The sequence below is a fragment of the Protopterus annectens genome, chromosome 15.part0 (genome assembly GCF_019279795.1).
Source record: "Protopterus annectens isolate FY-2018-M chromosome 15.part0, PAN1.0, whole genome shotgun sequence".
Lineage (NCBI taxonomy): Eukaryota > Metazoa > Chordata > Ceratodontiformes > Protopteridae > Protopterus > Protopterus annectens.
The window spans coordinates 20985328-20998828 of NC_056749.1; the positions used below are offsets into that span (position 1 = coordinate 20985328).

The 13501-nt window shown below is 42.0% G+C and overlaps 1 protein-coding gene across 3 annotated transcripts in view; it reads right to left on the minus strand.

Annotated features, from left to right (window-relative positions):
• RFX1 (regulatory factor X1) overlaps window positions 1–13501 on the minus strand; it is a 1726663-nt gene that overhangs the window by 266409 nt on the left and 1446753 nt on the right. For all 3 annotated transcript variants that reach the window (XM_044057089.1, XM_044057092.1, XM_044057093.1), the window contains exon 16: window positions 9909–10006. In XM_044057089.1, the coding sequence (XP_043913024.1) occupies window positions 9909–10006 (98 nt within the window). The remainder of the gene's footprint in view (window positions 1–9908; window positions 10007–13501) is intronic.

A 13501-nucleotide genomic window follows, 5' to 3' on the forward strand; every position in this document is an offset into this window, starting at 1 on the left:
GCCAGAGTAACAGGAGATGCATTCAATCGGTGGAGGGCTATTATATTTATTTTATATTTGTTGACCGGGTATGTCTGACTGGGCTACAATTGACCATTTTCAGTGGAGGCCCGAGGAGAAAAGCTCCAACAGAAAAATAGAAATTTTACATATTGAATACATATAGAATACATTCATCAGTGCCACACATTACATTCATCAGTACCGCACATTATTGCATTACAGTGTTATACATTAAACTGTGGCAAGTGAAATACATATAGAAATGCATTCATCAGAGGGATACATTCATAATTACATATTATATACATAATAGTGCAATAGTTACATAGCTGAAATATTTTACTAGTTATGTTTGTACAGTGATGTACCAAGAGGAGAAGATAAAGTAGTAAGTTTGTTTACTGAAGGGAAGGAAGAGAGAAGAGAAGTAGAAGGTTAGAGGGGAGTGTTTACGGGGGATAATTACATTGGCAGGTCCATTTTTCATGAAGGTATTTTTTGTAGCGGTTTTGAATTGATTGGGATATTATATCTAGTGGTAGGCTATTCCAGACCTTGGAAGGGTTAAAGCTATAGACTGGGAGACCCATTTTGGTCCTTAGTTTGTAGACTTTTTAGTAGGTCTTGTTCAGAGCTGCGGAGTAATCTAGTGGGTAGGTAATGAAAGATTAGAGATGAGATAGTTGGACAGAAAGAGGGTTTGCAGAGAATGGATTGAATAATCTGAAACTGATTATACTGAAGCTGGTTAGGTAATTCTAGCCGATTTAGTTCTTTTAGTGAGGGACAGTGATATCGCGGTGGTGGTACTGCGATAGCGTTGTCGCCTCACAGTAAGACACTGTCCGGTTCGATTCTCAGCTAGAGCGTCTTCTGCGTGGAGACATGCGTGAATGGGCGTACCTTCGTTGAAGGTTTGTGCGTCAGGGCTGGTAACTCGGCACATAAAAATCAACTACCAATCATTAGCGAACCGTAGTTCCGCTGTGGCAACCTCTAACAGGGAAAAGCCGAAAGACACAAACAAACAAGTGAGGGACAGTGATGGGACTTGTAAGAATTTTGGGCAGCAAAAATCTGGCAATCCTGTTGTAAGTTCTTTCTAACTTGTTTAGTAGTCCAGTGTTGACGCTGGTGAGAATTTGGGAGCTACAGAGTAAAGTGGATAAGAGGTAGGCATTTGAAAGGGTTAGTTTTGGTAAGATATTTCTTGTTTCTATAGAGGAGACCTAGCCTGAGATGTGTTTTTCGGATACAATTATTGACGTGTAAATCAAAGGTTAGTCTAGTCTATCATCAATAGTAGCACCTAAGAGTTTTGTACTGGTGTCCACCTGTATTTGAGTATTATTTTGTGACAATATGGAGAAGGAAGACTTTATGTGGTTAAGGTTTTTAGGGAGAAAGAGTAGTCATTTGGTTTTCTTTGGATTAAGGATAATTTGATTTTCAGATAGCCAGTTTTCTACAGAGTTAAAAGAGGACTGTGTGTGATTTTAGTTGAGTTGGTGATTTGGCAATAGTGATAAGTGCAGAATCATATGCATATTGTATCAGTGAGGATCCAGGACAGGAAGAGTAGAGAAGGTTGGTAAAGATGTTAAAAAGAAGTGGCCCAAGGATGGAGCCTTGTGGAACACCCGTTTTAACAGGAAGAAGAGGGGAGAAAGCTGAGAGCCATGATTGGAGTCTATCAGAGAGATAGCTGTTAAACCAAGATATGGTGGATGGAGAGAACTGTAAGTTTGCTAGTTTAAGGAGGAGTTTATGAGATACTGTATCAAAGGCTTTAGAGAGGTCAATGAAGAGACAGGAAATAGGTTTGCTACTGTCTCTAGCTAATGATGCAGAGTAGAGCTATAGTAGTGCTGTTCATGGGACAAAAGCCATGTTGAGTAGGTGTGAGTAGATTTTCTTGCAGAAGGTAGTGTAAGACTTGATTGTGTATACATTTATCCAGAAATCTGGAGAGTGGTGAGAGTATGGCTATGAGTCTACAATTAGTTACATCTATGGAGTTTCCTCCTTTGTGTATTGGAAGGGTGTAAAATTGCTTCCAGATGGAAGGGAATGTGGATTCCGTGATAGAGAAGTTTATTAGAATAGAAATTGGGAAAGCAAGAACATCAGAAGCAGCCTGAAGGAATCCGGAGGAATATATAGACAAGACTGTCCACAGTATGTGGAGACAACAGGCCAAATTGCAAATCAATGTACTGGAAATGAGCGCAGTCCTCCTAGCGTTGCAAGCCTTCCAAGACAAGCTCCCCCAGCATGCAGTATTCAGCCATTTCAATAACATGACAGTGGTATGGTACATAAGCAGGAAAAGGAGAATACGATCCTTCCCCCTTTGCAAAGAAGCCATAAGGGTTTGAGAATAGGCGGTAACATTGCTTTCTTATGGCAATGCACATACTGGGGACATCCAAAAGGATTTCAGACAAATGCTCCTTCCACACACGAATAGCCTATCAACAATGTGATAGCTCACAAGGTATTTTTGAGATGTAGAATACCATGTTGAAATCTGGATCACCTTCAAACACCAAACGTGACAAATTCTGTTGCACTGTCTCCCAAGAAAGACAGCCCCCAAGTGAAACATCCCCATAAGTGTGGCACCCAGGACTCATCTATGCATTTCCTCCATTTTCACTGTCAACCAGATTCTTACAGAATGCCAAGACATGAAGAGCAAGGGTCACTCTTATAGGCTCGTTTTGGATACGCCAGATATAGCTCCCCTGCTCTGGCCTCACCTCTTCTCCTCCCACAGCATCCTTGACTGCTGTCTCACCTGTCTGAACACCCTGAATCAGGCATTTGATCCGTACACTTGATTGCATGATTTCTCCATTTCAGATAATGGCTAGGGACTGCTTGTTTCTTCCACAAGTGGTTAGTTTCATAACTGCTTCTCAAAGACATTCGATAATGAAAATTCCCAAATCCAAATGTAAAATGTTTTTCTCTCTGGGCTGCTAAGAAAAATATTACAGAGTCCCTACCAGGTTCTACTTCACAGTTACTTAAATTTTTAGCAGACATACCTAAGAAGAATACAGAGTCCCTTCCAGGTTCTGTTTCACAGTTACTTACACTTTTAGCAGACAGATCTAAGAAGAATACAGACTCCCTTCCAGGTTCTGTTTCACAGTTACTTACATTTTTAGCAGACACACCTAAGAAGAATACAGAGTCCCTTCCAGGTTCTGTTTCACAGTTACATTTTTAGCAGACATACATACCCAAGAAGAAAACAGAGTCCCTTCCAGATTCTGTTTCACAGTTACTTACATTTTTAGCAGACATATCTAAGAAGACTACAGAGTCCCTTCCAGGTTCTCTTTCACAGTTACTTACATTTAGCAGACATATTCAACTATGGAACTACTTACTCTGCTGTTAAGATTCACATTGCTGTTATATCATCCTTACAGCCAGGATTTTCCTCTTCCCCTCAATTGTCCCATAATGTATGCAAAGCATTTTTAAAAGGAATTCTTTACACCAAGCCATCCTGGTTTAATCTCCTTGGAATCCAAACTTGGTACTTGACAGGTTAACTAGGCCTCCATTTGGACCATGTAGGTTCATAGGTAGATACTAGGCTATTGGCCCTAGGGCCTATATAAGCCTAGCCAAATGGTACCCTGGCTTTCGCCACCCAAGAATATTATTTTCCTGTGCCCCTGTAGAGCAGAGCCACAGAAGTGATCCCCAGGGTGAGTTTCCTATCTCCCATCCAATCATCAAGATTTTTTTTGAAGATTGCCAATGAGGAGCTTTGTTTGATATGGATAGGTAGTTTGTTCCAGAGAATGGGAAGTCTCTGGGACAGGAATCTATCCCTCCAGCAAGTTTTGTTTATTATGGTGACAAGGTTTAGGTCCCTAGAGCATGTAGCTTGGGGGATTAGGATTTCTTTAGGTGGAGCATGTCCAACAGCTCTGGGATTGACATAGCTTTGTATGTTAGGCAGAGATTGCCTCGGAGTAGGCGAAATGCAACGGAGTAAAGCTGGAGGTTTTTGAGACAGTCTGCGTAGGGCATCTGTTTGAGGCCGGTAATCCTCTTTGTGAGGTATTTCTGTGGCCTTTCCAGTTGTTGTAGATGTCTTGTGAGGTACATACCAAAAGGGGTGTTGTACTCTATAATGGGTCTAATGAGTGATGAGTAGAGGGGAACAATGACCTCTTTTTGTTCCTGGATGAGAAACCTTTTGTGATGAGGTGTGCCACGTAGAAGGATTTCCTGACTACTGTGGTGATGTGATTATAGGTTCATAGGAGGGTACTAGGCTATTGGCCCTAGGGCCTATATAAGCCTAGCCAAAAATGTACCCTGGCTTTCGCCACCCAAGAAAATTATTTTCCTGTGCCCCTGTCGAGCAGAGCCACAAAAGTGATCCCCGGGGTGAATTTCCTATCTCCCATCCAATCATCAAGATTTTTCTTGAAGAGTGCTAATGAGGAACTCTGTTTGACATAGATAGGTAGTCTGTTCCAGAGTATGGGAAGTCTCTGGGACAGGAATCTATCCCTCCAGCATGTTCTGTTTATTGTGGTGATAAGGTTTAGGTCCCCTAGAGCATGTAGCTCGGAGGGATTGGGATTTCTTTAAGTGGAGCATGTCCAACAGCTCTGGGTTTGACATGGCTTTGTATGTTAGGCAGAGATCACCTCTGAGTAGGCGATATGCAATGGAGTAAAGCTGGAGTTTTTTGAGACGGTCTGCGTAGGGCATCTGTTTGAGGCCAGTAATCCTCTTTGTGAGGTATTTCGGTGGCCTTTCCAGTTGTTGTAGATGTCTTGTGAGGTACATACTCTATAATGGGTCTAATGAGTGATGAGTAGAGGGGAACAATGACCTCTTTTTTTCCTGGATGAGAAACCTTTTGTGATGAGGTGAGCCACGTGGAAGGATTTTCTGACCAGTGTGGCAATGTGATTATCAAAGGAGAGACTACTGTCCACCTGTGTCCCAAGATCTCATCATATCTTCGGTGTTAAGTAGACTACCAACTATGTGGTAGTTCATGGGTACAAAGTTTTTACCAAAGGGGATGACAATACACTTTTTGGCACTGAGCTTCAGGCCATGGCTTTGACACTAGGCATCTGTCTCAGTGAGGCCCTTTTGTAGTATGCCCACACTGTTAGGAGTTTTGATTATGGCTCCTAGTTTGCAGTCATCTGCAAACTTTGTTAGCCAAAGACCTTCTGTGTTAGCCTATACTTCAGAGAAGTAGATACCAAACAGGAGAGGACCCAGGAATGAACACTGTGGTACTCCACTTGTCACTGGTCTGAAGTCAGATTTGGAGTCTGCTACTTTCACAGTGTGGGTTCTGTCCATGAGCCAGTTGGCAACCCATCTTGTGACATAGGGATTTATACCTAGTTTAGTGAGCTTATCTATAATTCCAGAGTGGGGGATGTTGTCAAAAGCCTTGGCGAGATCTAGATAAGTTGTGTGAACCACCTTACCCTCATCTATGGCTTTGGTGACTGCTTCAAAGAAGTCAATCAGGTTTAGGAGACATGATCTGCCTTTTACAAATCCGAATTGGGCAGGGTCCAGAGTTTGGAGATTACCAATGTCTTTGTTTATGAGTTCCATGATGATACATTCCATGGCCTTGCAGATCAGGCTCGTCAAGCTAATGGGGCGGTAGTTCCTGGGGTCCGTCGTGCCTCCCCCTTTGTGGAGTGGGATAACCGACGTGGTGCACCATTCAGTGGGCACAAAGCCTGAGGTGAGGCTATGACTGAACATGGTACTTAGGTAGGGTGCCAGTACATTCTGTAATTCGTGTAGAACGCAGCCTGGGATACTGTCAGGTCCCATGGATGCTGTGTTCTTGGCTTTGGAGAGTGCGTTTTTTACTTGTGCAGCCGTGATTACAGGAACTTTGCATTCTTCCGGTATAGAGATGGGCCCTCTAGAGGGTGACAGGGAGGGTAAAGTTAGCACTGAACCTATCTGCCAGGATGTTGGCAATATCAGTTGGTTCTGTATATTTAGTGCCATTGTGCTGTAACTCACAGCAGATCTGAGTGTTGCCATTGAGATTTTTGACATAGCTAGAGAATGCTTTGTGGTTGTCTTTAGAATCAGTGGCAATTTTGTTTTCGTCACTAGTTTTGGAGGATTTTATGAGGGATCTCAGCTTCTTATTGAGGTTGACCAGGGTGTTCCTCCAGTCATGGGATTTTACTCTTTTCTGCAACAGTTTCTTTCTTCTGTTGTAGAGTTTGTTTATGGCAGAGGACCACCAGATAGGCTTCCTTTTTTGGAGGATAGCATCTTGGTTCTATTAGAGATAGCATGATCCATGCAAAATTGCTTATAAAGTGCATTTGTGTAGGCAGTCGTAACTCTATTGTCCGTCTGCATGGGTGTCATGAAGTTTGCCACTTCTGTCTTAAGAAGTGTGAAGTTGGCTTTGGAGAAGTTTTTTACAGTGGTTTCCCTAATTGGGGGTGGGGGCGGGATGTGGATGTCTAGGGTGATTAGCTTGTGGTCGGATCTGACCAACGAGGAATTGACCTCTGGTGTGGAACACCGGTTGCCCATGTTGGTAATGACCAGGTTTAGGATATTACTGCCCCTGGTGGGGGTGTGAATAAGTTGATCCAAGGCATTGGAATTTATGAATTCCAGAAAACGTTGAGTAAAACAGTTGGTACAGGAGTAGTTTTCCCAGTTAATGGTGGGGTTGTTGAAATCACCCATTATTAGGGTGTTAGGTTGTACCATAATACTTTCCAGTGTATCAAGAAATGAGGAGTGGGAATCCTGGGGCATGGTGGGGGTCTGTAGCAAGCTACAATTTGGATTGCAGTCTTGCCCAGAGTTAGTTGGCACATGGATAATCTCGGATGCATTATGCTGTTCAACTAGCCTGGAGGTGTGGATATCCTTACTGAATATGGACACGCCTCCACCTTTAGTGCTTCGTTCTGGGTTAGGTGGCCAAAAGATGTGGTATGAATTATAGCCTAGTAATGCAGGGGTGTTCTCTGGAGCTTTGAACCAGGACTCTGTCACTGCACAGATGTCGATGTTCTCCATTTTAAGAAGTGCCTCGAGTGAGTGCATTTTGAGGTTTAGACTTCTAGCATTGAGTAGCATTACCGTCAGATTTTGCTTGCTTGTACCTGTTATGGTGGTGAATTTGTCATTTGAACCTTGCCTAAAAAAGGCACTATAGGGGTGGCAAGAGCCTTAGCCAGTATCCGGAATCCCAAGGGTGACAGGTGCAAGCCATCTCTGGCAAAGCATCGTGGTCTGTCGATCATGTCGTCCCAGGCAGACAAATACTGGATCCCCTTAGAATGACACCAGAAGCTTAGCCAATTGTTGAAGTCAATCATTTTGTCCTTGTACTGTGGCATCATTCTGGGTGATGGCAGGATGCTACTCAGGGCCAGGGTCATACCTGCCTGGGCTACAAGATCGGAGAGCTCCTCCATGTCTCTTTTCATGTAGTCCAGGGAGGTACATCTCAGGTCATTCACACCAACATGGACAATGACGGTGTCATATTTGTACTTGTTGTGGAGTGACCTGAGTGCGTGCGTTATGTGGCGGATCCTGGCACCTGACAGGCAGCTGACAGTAACTTTCTCCTTGTTTAGCCTGGTGAGTGGAACATCAGTGTGCCTGACTATAGAGTCACCTATGACTAGAGTGTTGGGTACGTTGTTATGCCTTATGGGCTGTGGTTGAGTGGCACACTGAGTTTGTGGGCTGTGTGTCATTTGGGTTGTGTTGGGGGGTAGAGTTTGCTTGCATTTCTGCTTTGGAGGTCCCTGATGCTTGGGCAGGTTTTTATTGAGAGCCTCCGCAAATGTAGGTGTGTGTTTTGTGTTTCTATGTGTGTGTTTTGGTGGTGTAGGTTTTGAGGGACTATGTGATGAGTGTGGTGTGGTGCAAGTGTTTACCTTCTCCTCTTGACTGTCTAGTCCAGTCTTGGGTGAAGAGAGCTTTTCTTCCAGTTTGGCAATATAAGTGCATCTCTCACAAGTTGTAGTGTTGGGTGGTAGGTGGAGAGGGTTGTCTGTGTACATGAAGCAATTGCTGCATTGCCCCAAGATGCCCATATTCATCAGGTAGACAGGAGAAATCACCGAGAGCTGACCCTTAGACATGCCTGGATAGGTGCTTATTTATTAAGTGCTAAAAAACTGCTTTCCTCTAGACAAGTGAGGACAGTTGAGTGCTGTAGTAATTTGTAGCTTATTTAGTGCTTACGAGTTCTGAACAAGTGCTGAGTTCAAAGAAACAGATTTGAGTGCTGAAACTAAAAAACTGGCTAGTTCTAAGAAACAAAATTAAGCTAGAAGACTTCCATCCAAAACAGAAAGGCTTGGGGGCTCAGAAGCTTACAAACAGTCTACACCACTTACAGGAAAGGCAGGAAACAAGCTTAAATTTTTTTTTTCTTTACCAGATGTTTTCTTTGTACATAGTAGGTGTGCCTGAAATCGGAATATGATCTCACTGCACACAGTTGAGTGAGCAAATGAGATGGGCTCAGAAGGAGTATCCAAACACAAACTTACAAGAGGGGCGGGCATCTAATTCTGCAGATATTAAGCTCCTAACCTGGGAGCCATTACTATTACAAAAAGTACTGCAGCTTCTCGGTCTAGCCCCAAAATTCCCTCACCTGATTTTTCATCAAGCCAATGTCATGCTTAGAACTAAGCCTTCATTTATGCTGAAATTAGCCATTCAGGTGAATTTACATCAGGCTTTTCATTTATCTGTATTCTTCCCTAGTTTTTCTAACAAAGGTGAATACCACCTGCTTTGCTGGATATATTTAGAAGACTCTAGATTCTATCTTCATCTTACAAAAGACTTCAAAAAAGATGAATAATTGCATCATTGATGAATGTTAAGAAAAGTCAGAGTAACTAAAATATGCTATCCAAATGGATGTCAGCTTATATCAGTTACTGTTACTCCTATAACACAGCCTTGACTATTAGGCCAAAAACATGATCTGTCACAGCTCAAGTCATGTCCACTGCTTTTTTGAGAAATCTGAGAAAAATAAATCACAGCTGCTGCTATATGGTCAGCCTTCCATGCATTTGTAAGCACTACAGTTTGGATATTCTATTTAGAGCTACAGCTTCTCCTGGAGCCACCACTCAAAGACTTACTGCCTAAGGCCACCTAAGGTCTGCTGGGGATTCTGTCCAGCAGTTTTCAGTGTCCAGACAGGACCAGAGTCAATACATAAGTTATGTACATATCAGAATATTAGATTTATATAGTCTCTGGACACTGGAACAACCCATCCTACTTTCCCCTTCCACACTGTCACTTAAAAAGGGATTTGTAGAAAGTGTTTTTTTCACTGTTCCTAATGATATGACATTCTGATTATAGTAGGATTACATTTTTTTTTAGGAAAATTGTAAGCTGGCTATTCGCCATGACGTGATATGGAGTACTTCTCAGGGGAGTAGGGGTTTACAGGAAATCAATCCCAGCAACAGGCTCAGACAAGTTAAAAATAACAGAAATGGGCAATGCAGGAGAGGAAACCGCAGGGATTAACCCACTGCAGAACACTCCTGCTTCAGATCACATACTCAGTGATTCGCCATTCTTGTTAAGAACCCAAGCTGTACATACAACAGTGCTGACATGATGCCTACCTGATGATTCATTTCACTACATACTTTTCTCTCTCTCAGCAATGAAATATCGTGGTAAGTTATTGCCGTACATTCTCCAGATACATCTCTTTTTTTACAATACATGTATAAACCTCACCAAACTCAGCACTGAAGATACAAAAGAACTGGACTACAAGTGCTTACGCTAGCTTTAGAAAGTTTGTTGCTGAATGTTTTTCTCTCTCTACACTTAAATCCTACCTTTACACGAACCATCTCTTCAGGGATGTTCATCATGGCATTGGTTAGCCAGCTCTCTAAGCTTTTTGCAAAGTTCCGGATTGCTTGAGTCAATGCACCTGAAACAGCAATGAGTATGACATGAGTTCTACTCCTTCTTCACAAAGAAATACTACTTTTGTAAGTGGCAATGGAACTCTTCTGAGCTCAGTTTTGTAAAACAGTGTCAGTGAAAGCAGGAACAACTGCAATAAATCCTCCACTAGAAGAATTTTTTACGTGCTTGTTCGTGACCTTCCAACCCATGACCACCAATCCCATTACCTCTGAAAGGTGCTCCTGAACATTCTGGCATGCACCATCACCAACTCCCAAGCTAAAATCCCAGTTTAACATGCAGACCACATTTCTGCTGGTTAAGAAACAATGATCAGAGATCTGACATGATGAGGGAAATACTAAGAAAAGGCAGCCTCTGTGAGGGATGCTACTATGTGGTGGCAGATCATTTTTTTCCCTACAAACTCAATAAAGGAAAAAGGCCATGCAACATCACTGACCACTATGGATAACCATCTACTCCTAGCTCAGTTATTAAACACTGCCAAGACATATTAAAGGGGTTCTCAGACACTGAAGAAACAGTACACGGAACCACAAAACGTGGCTACTGGCTTAAAATTTTTTTAATAATGGTCTTGCACTTCGGCAACTACATGCCTTCAAGAACTCCTGCAGAAATCCTGTGACAAAAAACACTTGTTCTACTCCTGGAATGGATGTGCAGTCCTGTGACATACACAACCGGTTCTACTCCTGGAATGGATGTGCAATCTTGTGACATACAAAACCTGTTCTACTCCTGGAATGGATGTGTAGTCCTGTGATATATAAAGAACCTGTTCTACTCCTGGAATGGATGTGCAGTCTTGTGACATACAAAACCTGTTTTACTCCAGGAATGGATGCACAGTCTTGTGACATATGATACCTGTTCTACTCCTGGAATGGATGTGCAGCCATGTGACATACAGAACCTGTTCTACTCCTGGAATGGATGTGCAGTTGTGTGACATACAAAACCTGTTCTACTCCTGGAAGGAATGTACAGTCCTGTGATATGGATGTGCAGTCCTGTGGCATACAAAACCTGTTCTACTCCTGGAATGGATGTGCAGTCGTGTGACATACAAAACCTGTTCTACTCCTGGAATGGATGTGCAGTCTTGTGACATACAAAACCCGTTCTCCTCCTGGAATGGATGTGCAGTCCTGTGGCATACAAAACCTGTTCTGCTCCTGGAATGGATGTGCAACCTTGTGCCATACATAACCTGTTCTACTCCTGGAATGGATGTGCAGTCCTGTGACATACAAAACATGTTCTACTCCTGGAATGGATGTGATGTCCTGTGACATACAAAACCTGTTCTACTCCTGGAATGGATGTGCATCTGGATGACAATGTATCTGCTTCACAGGTACTATTAGTAAAATAATTTTTAAAGAAAGCTGCAGTGGTAGGCGCTTATATCACTGAGTGTGACTTAACCTATTCAGACAAGGTTTTACTGCACTTAGCTACCATTATGGGAAGCATGTATGACCATGTTTGCTTTTCATGGGTTGGGGGGGGGGGCTGTTCAGTCTACTTAACAGGCTTTGTCGACTGCACATAAAGTGACACAAAACTTAGTGTTGCTGAGATGTAGCATCTGATTCATGAATTCAGCCCTCAGAAGGGTTGCATTCTATGTAGAGTCTACACATCCACCCTGCATCCATATGGATTTTCACTGGATGATCCAGTTTCGTCACACATTCCAGGATGTGCTGTAGCTGAATTTGCAATTCTAAACAGTGTAAGACACTTCTCTGTGTGGAAGATTTTCAGTCCATATATTTCTAGTTAATCACTGCATATTAATCAGATCAGACAACAGTAGTAGAAGTAGCGAACGTAAACTCGTCAAGTCAAAAAGTAATAATACAAAATATATAATTCTACAGCATTACTAAGTATTCGAAAGTAATCGAAGCAAGGCAGGCAGTCCGTTTCCAGTCGAAAATCCTTTATTAAGTACACAGACAAGTGATCCAATTAAAACAAAAATAGAGTAATAATTTCCTCACAAGCTTTCTAAATATACATATACTTTTTATCAGGCATGGAAGTGGTTTATTGTGCTGTAAAACAGTGTTATTGTACACGTAAATTCACACCCCTTCCCCCATCAGTGTGACATTCGAGCTGGTCCTGCCCTACCTAGTAGCTGTCATAATAATATACAGCCCTAATGTACTTTAATGGTACATCTTATTTAACCAAATTATTAAGTAGATTATTAAGTCTGTGATTTTATACAAGGTAATATACTACATGGCTGGAAATATATCAACCTTAGTTCATTTTGCGATCAAAAATCATATATAAATATATACATTTTGCATGTAAAAATCAGTTTCTATTTTCATAACCTATTGTTAACAAAGATTGCTTTCGTCCTTCTAGACGTCTTCAGGTCTGTGTACAAGAACCCTAAAAACCTATATAATTGTATAATTAGTTAATATTGTTATTACCATCATTTTGAATAAAGTGGAAAAAAAGAGAACCAGAAAAAAATAAAAATAAAAAAATATATATGTATGATGATGGAAACAAAATATACACTTAAATTTCAAATGATTTAAAATGGTATTTAAAACCTTCTTCTTCTTCTTTCAGCTTTTTCCCGGTTAGGGGTCGCCACAGCGGATCACCTTGTCCGCACATTAATTGGCAGTGGAGTTTTACGATGTCGAGTTGCCAGCCCGGCGCCCAACCTTCCACAGAAGGCACACTCACACGCACACCTAGGGCCAATTTAGAGTATCCAATCCACCTGCAGCATGTCTTTGGGATGTGGGAGGAAACCGGAGCACCCGGAGGAAACCCACGCGACCACAGGGAGGACATGCAGACTCCGCACAGAAGGCACCCCAGCCGAGGATCGAACCGGAGAACCTCTTGCTGTGAGGCGGCAATGCTAACCACTGCACCACCGTGGCCGCCCAAAATGGTATTTAAAACCAATTTGTAGAAAACATTTTCTAAGTTCCAGTGCACATTTAATTGAACAGTAGTAGTTTAGTCCAGGCTTTCTAAAAGAGTTCAGCTTTAATTGCCACATGAGTTCATGTTTCTCCAGAATATTCAGGATGTCTCCTTCAAGATCACCCATGTCTATGCGATCCAGGATCTGGAACTTAAAACCTGTGTGTCTTTTATGAAGAGAAAGGTGTTTGGCTAGTGCATTATTTTTACATCCAGAGCGGATTTCTGACAGATGACATGAAATCCTTCGCTTGAGTTTATTTACAGTCTTGCCCACATAGAATGCATCACATTCATTGCACTGTGCCCTGTAAATTACTTTTTTAGTGTTACAGTCACCCCCTGCACTGGTTTTAATGATCTTCTTTAAATAAGGGCAATAAAAACTATCACCTTGCTGCATAAATATACAAAATGTACAATTAGTTTCACATCTTTTAGTGCTTTTCTCACATGGTCTAGGTTTAAATTCAACAAAACGTCTAATATTCCTGGCCTTCCTATACACAAATGATGG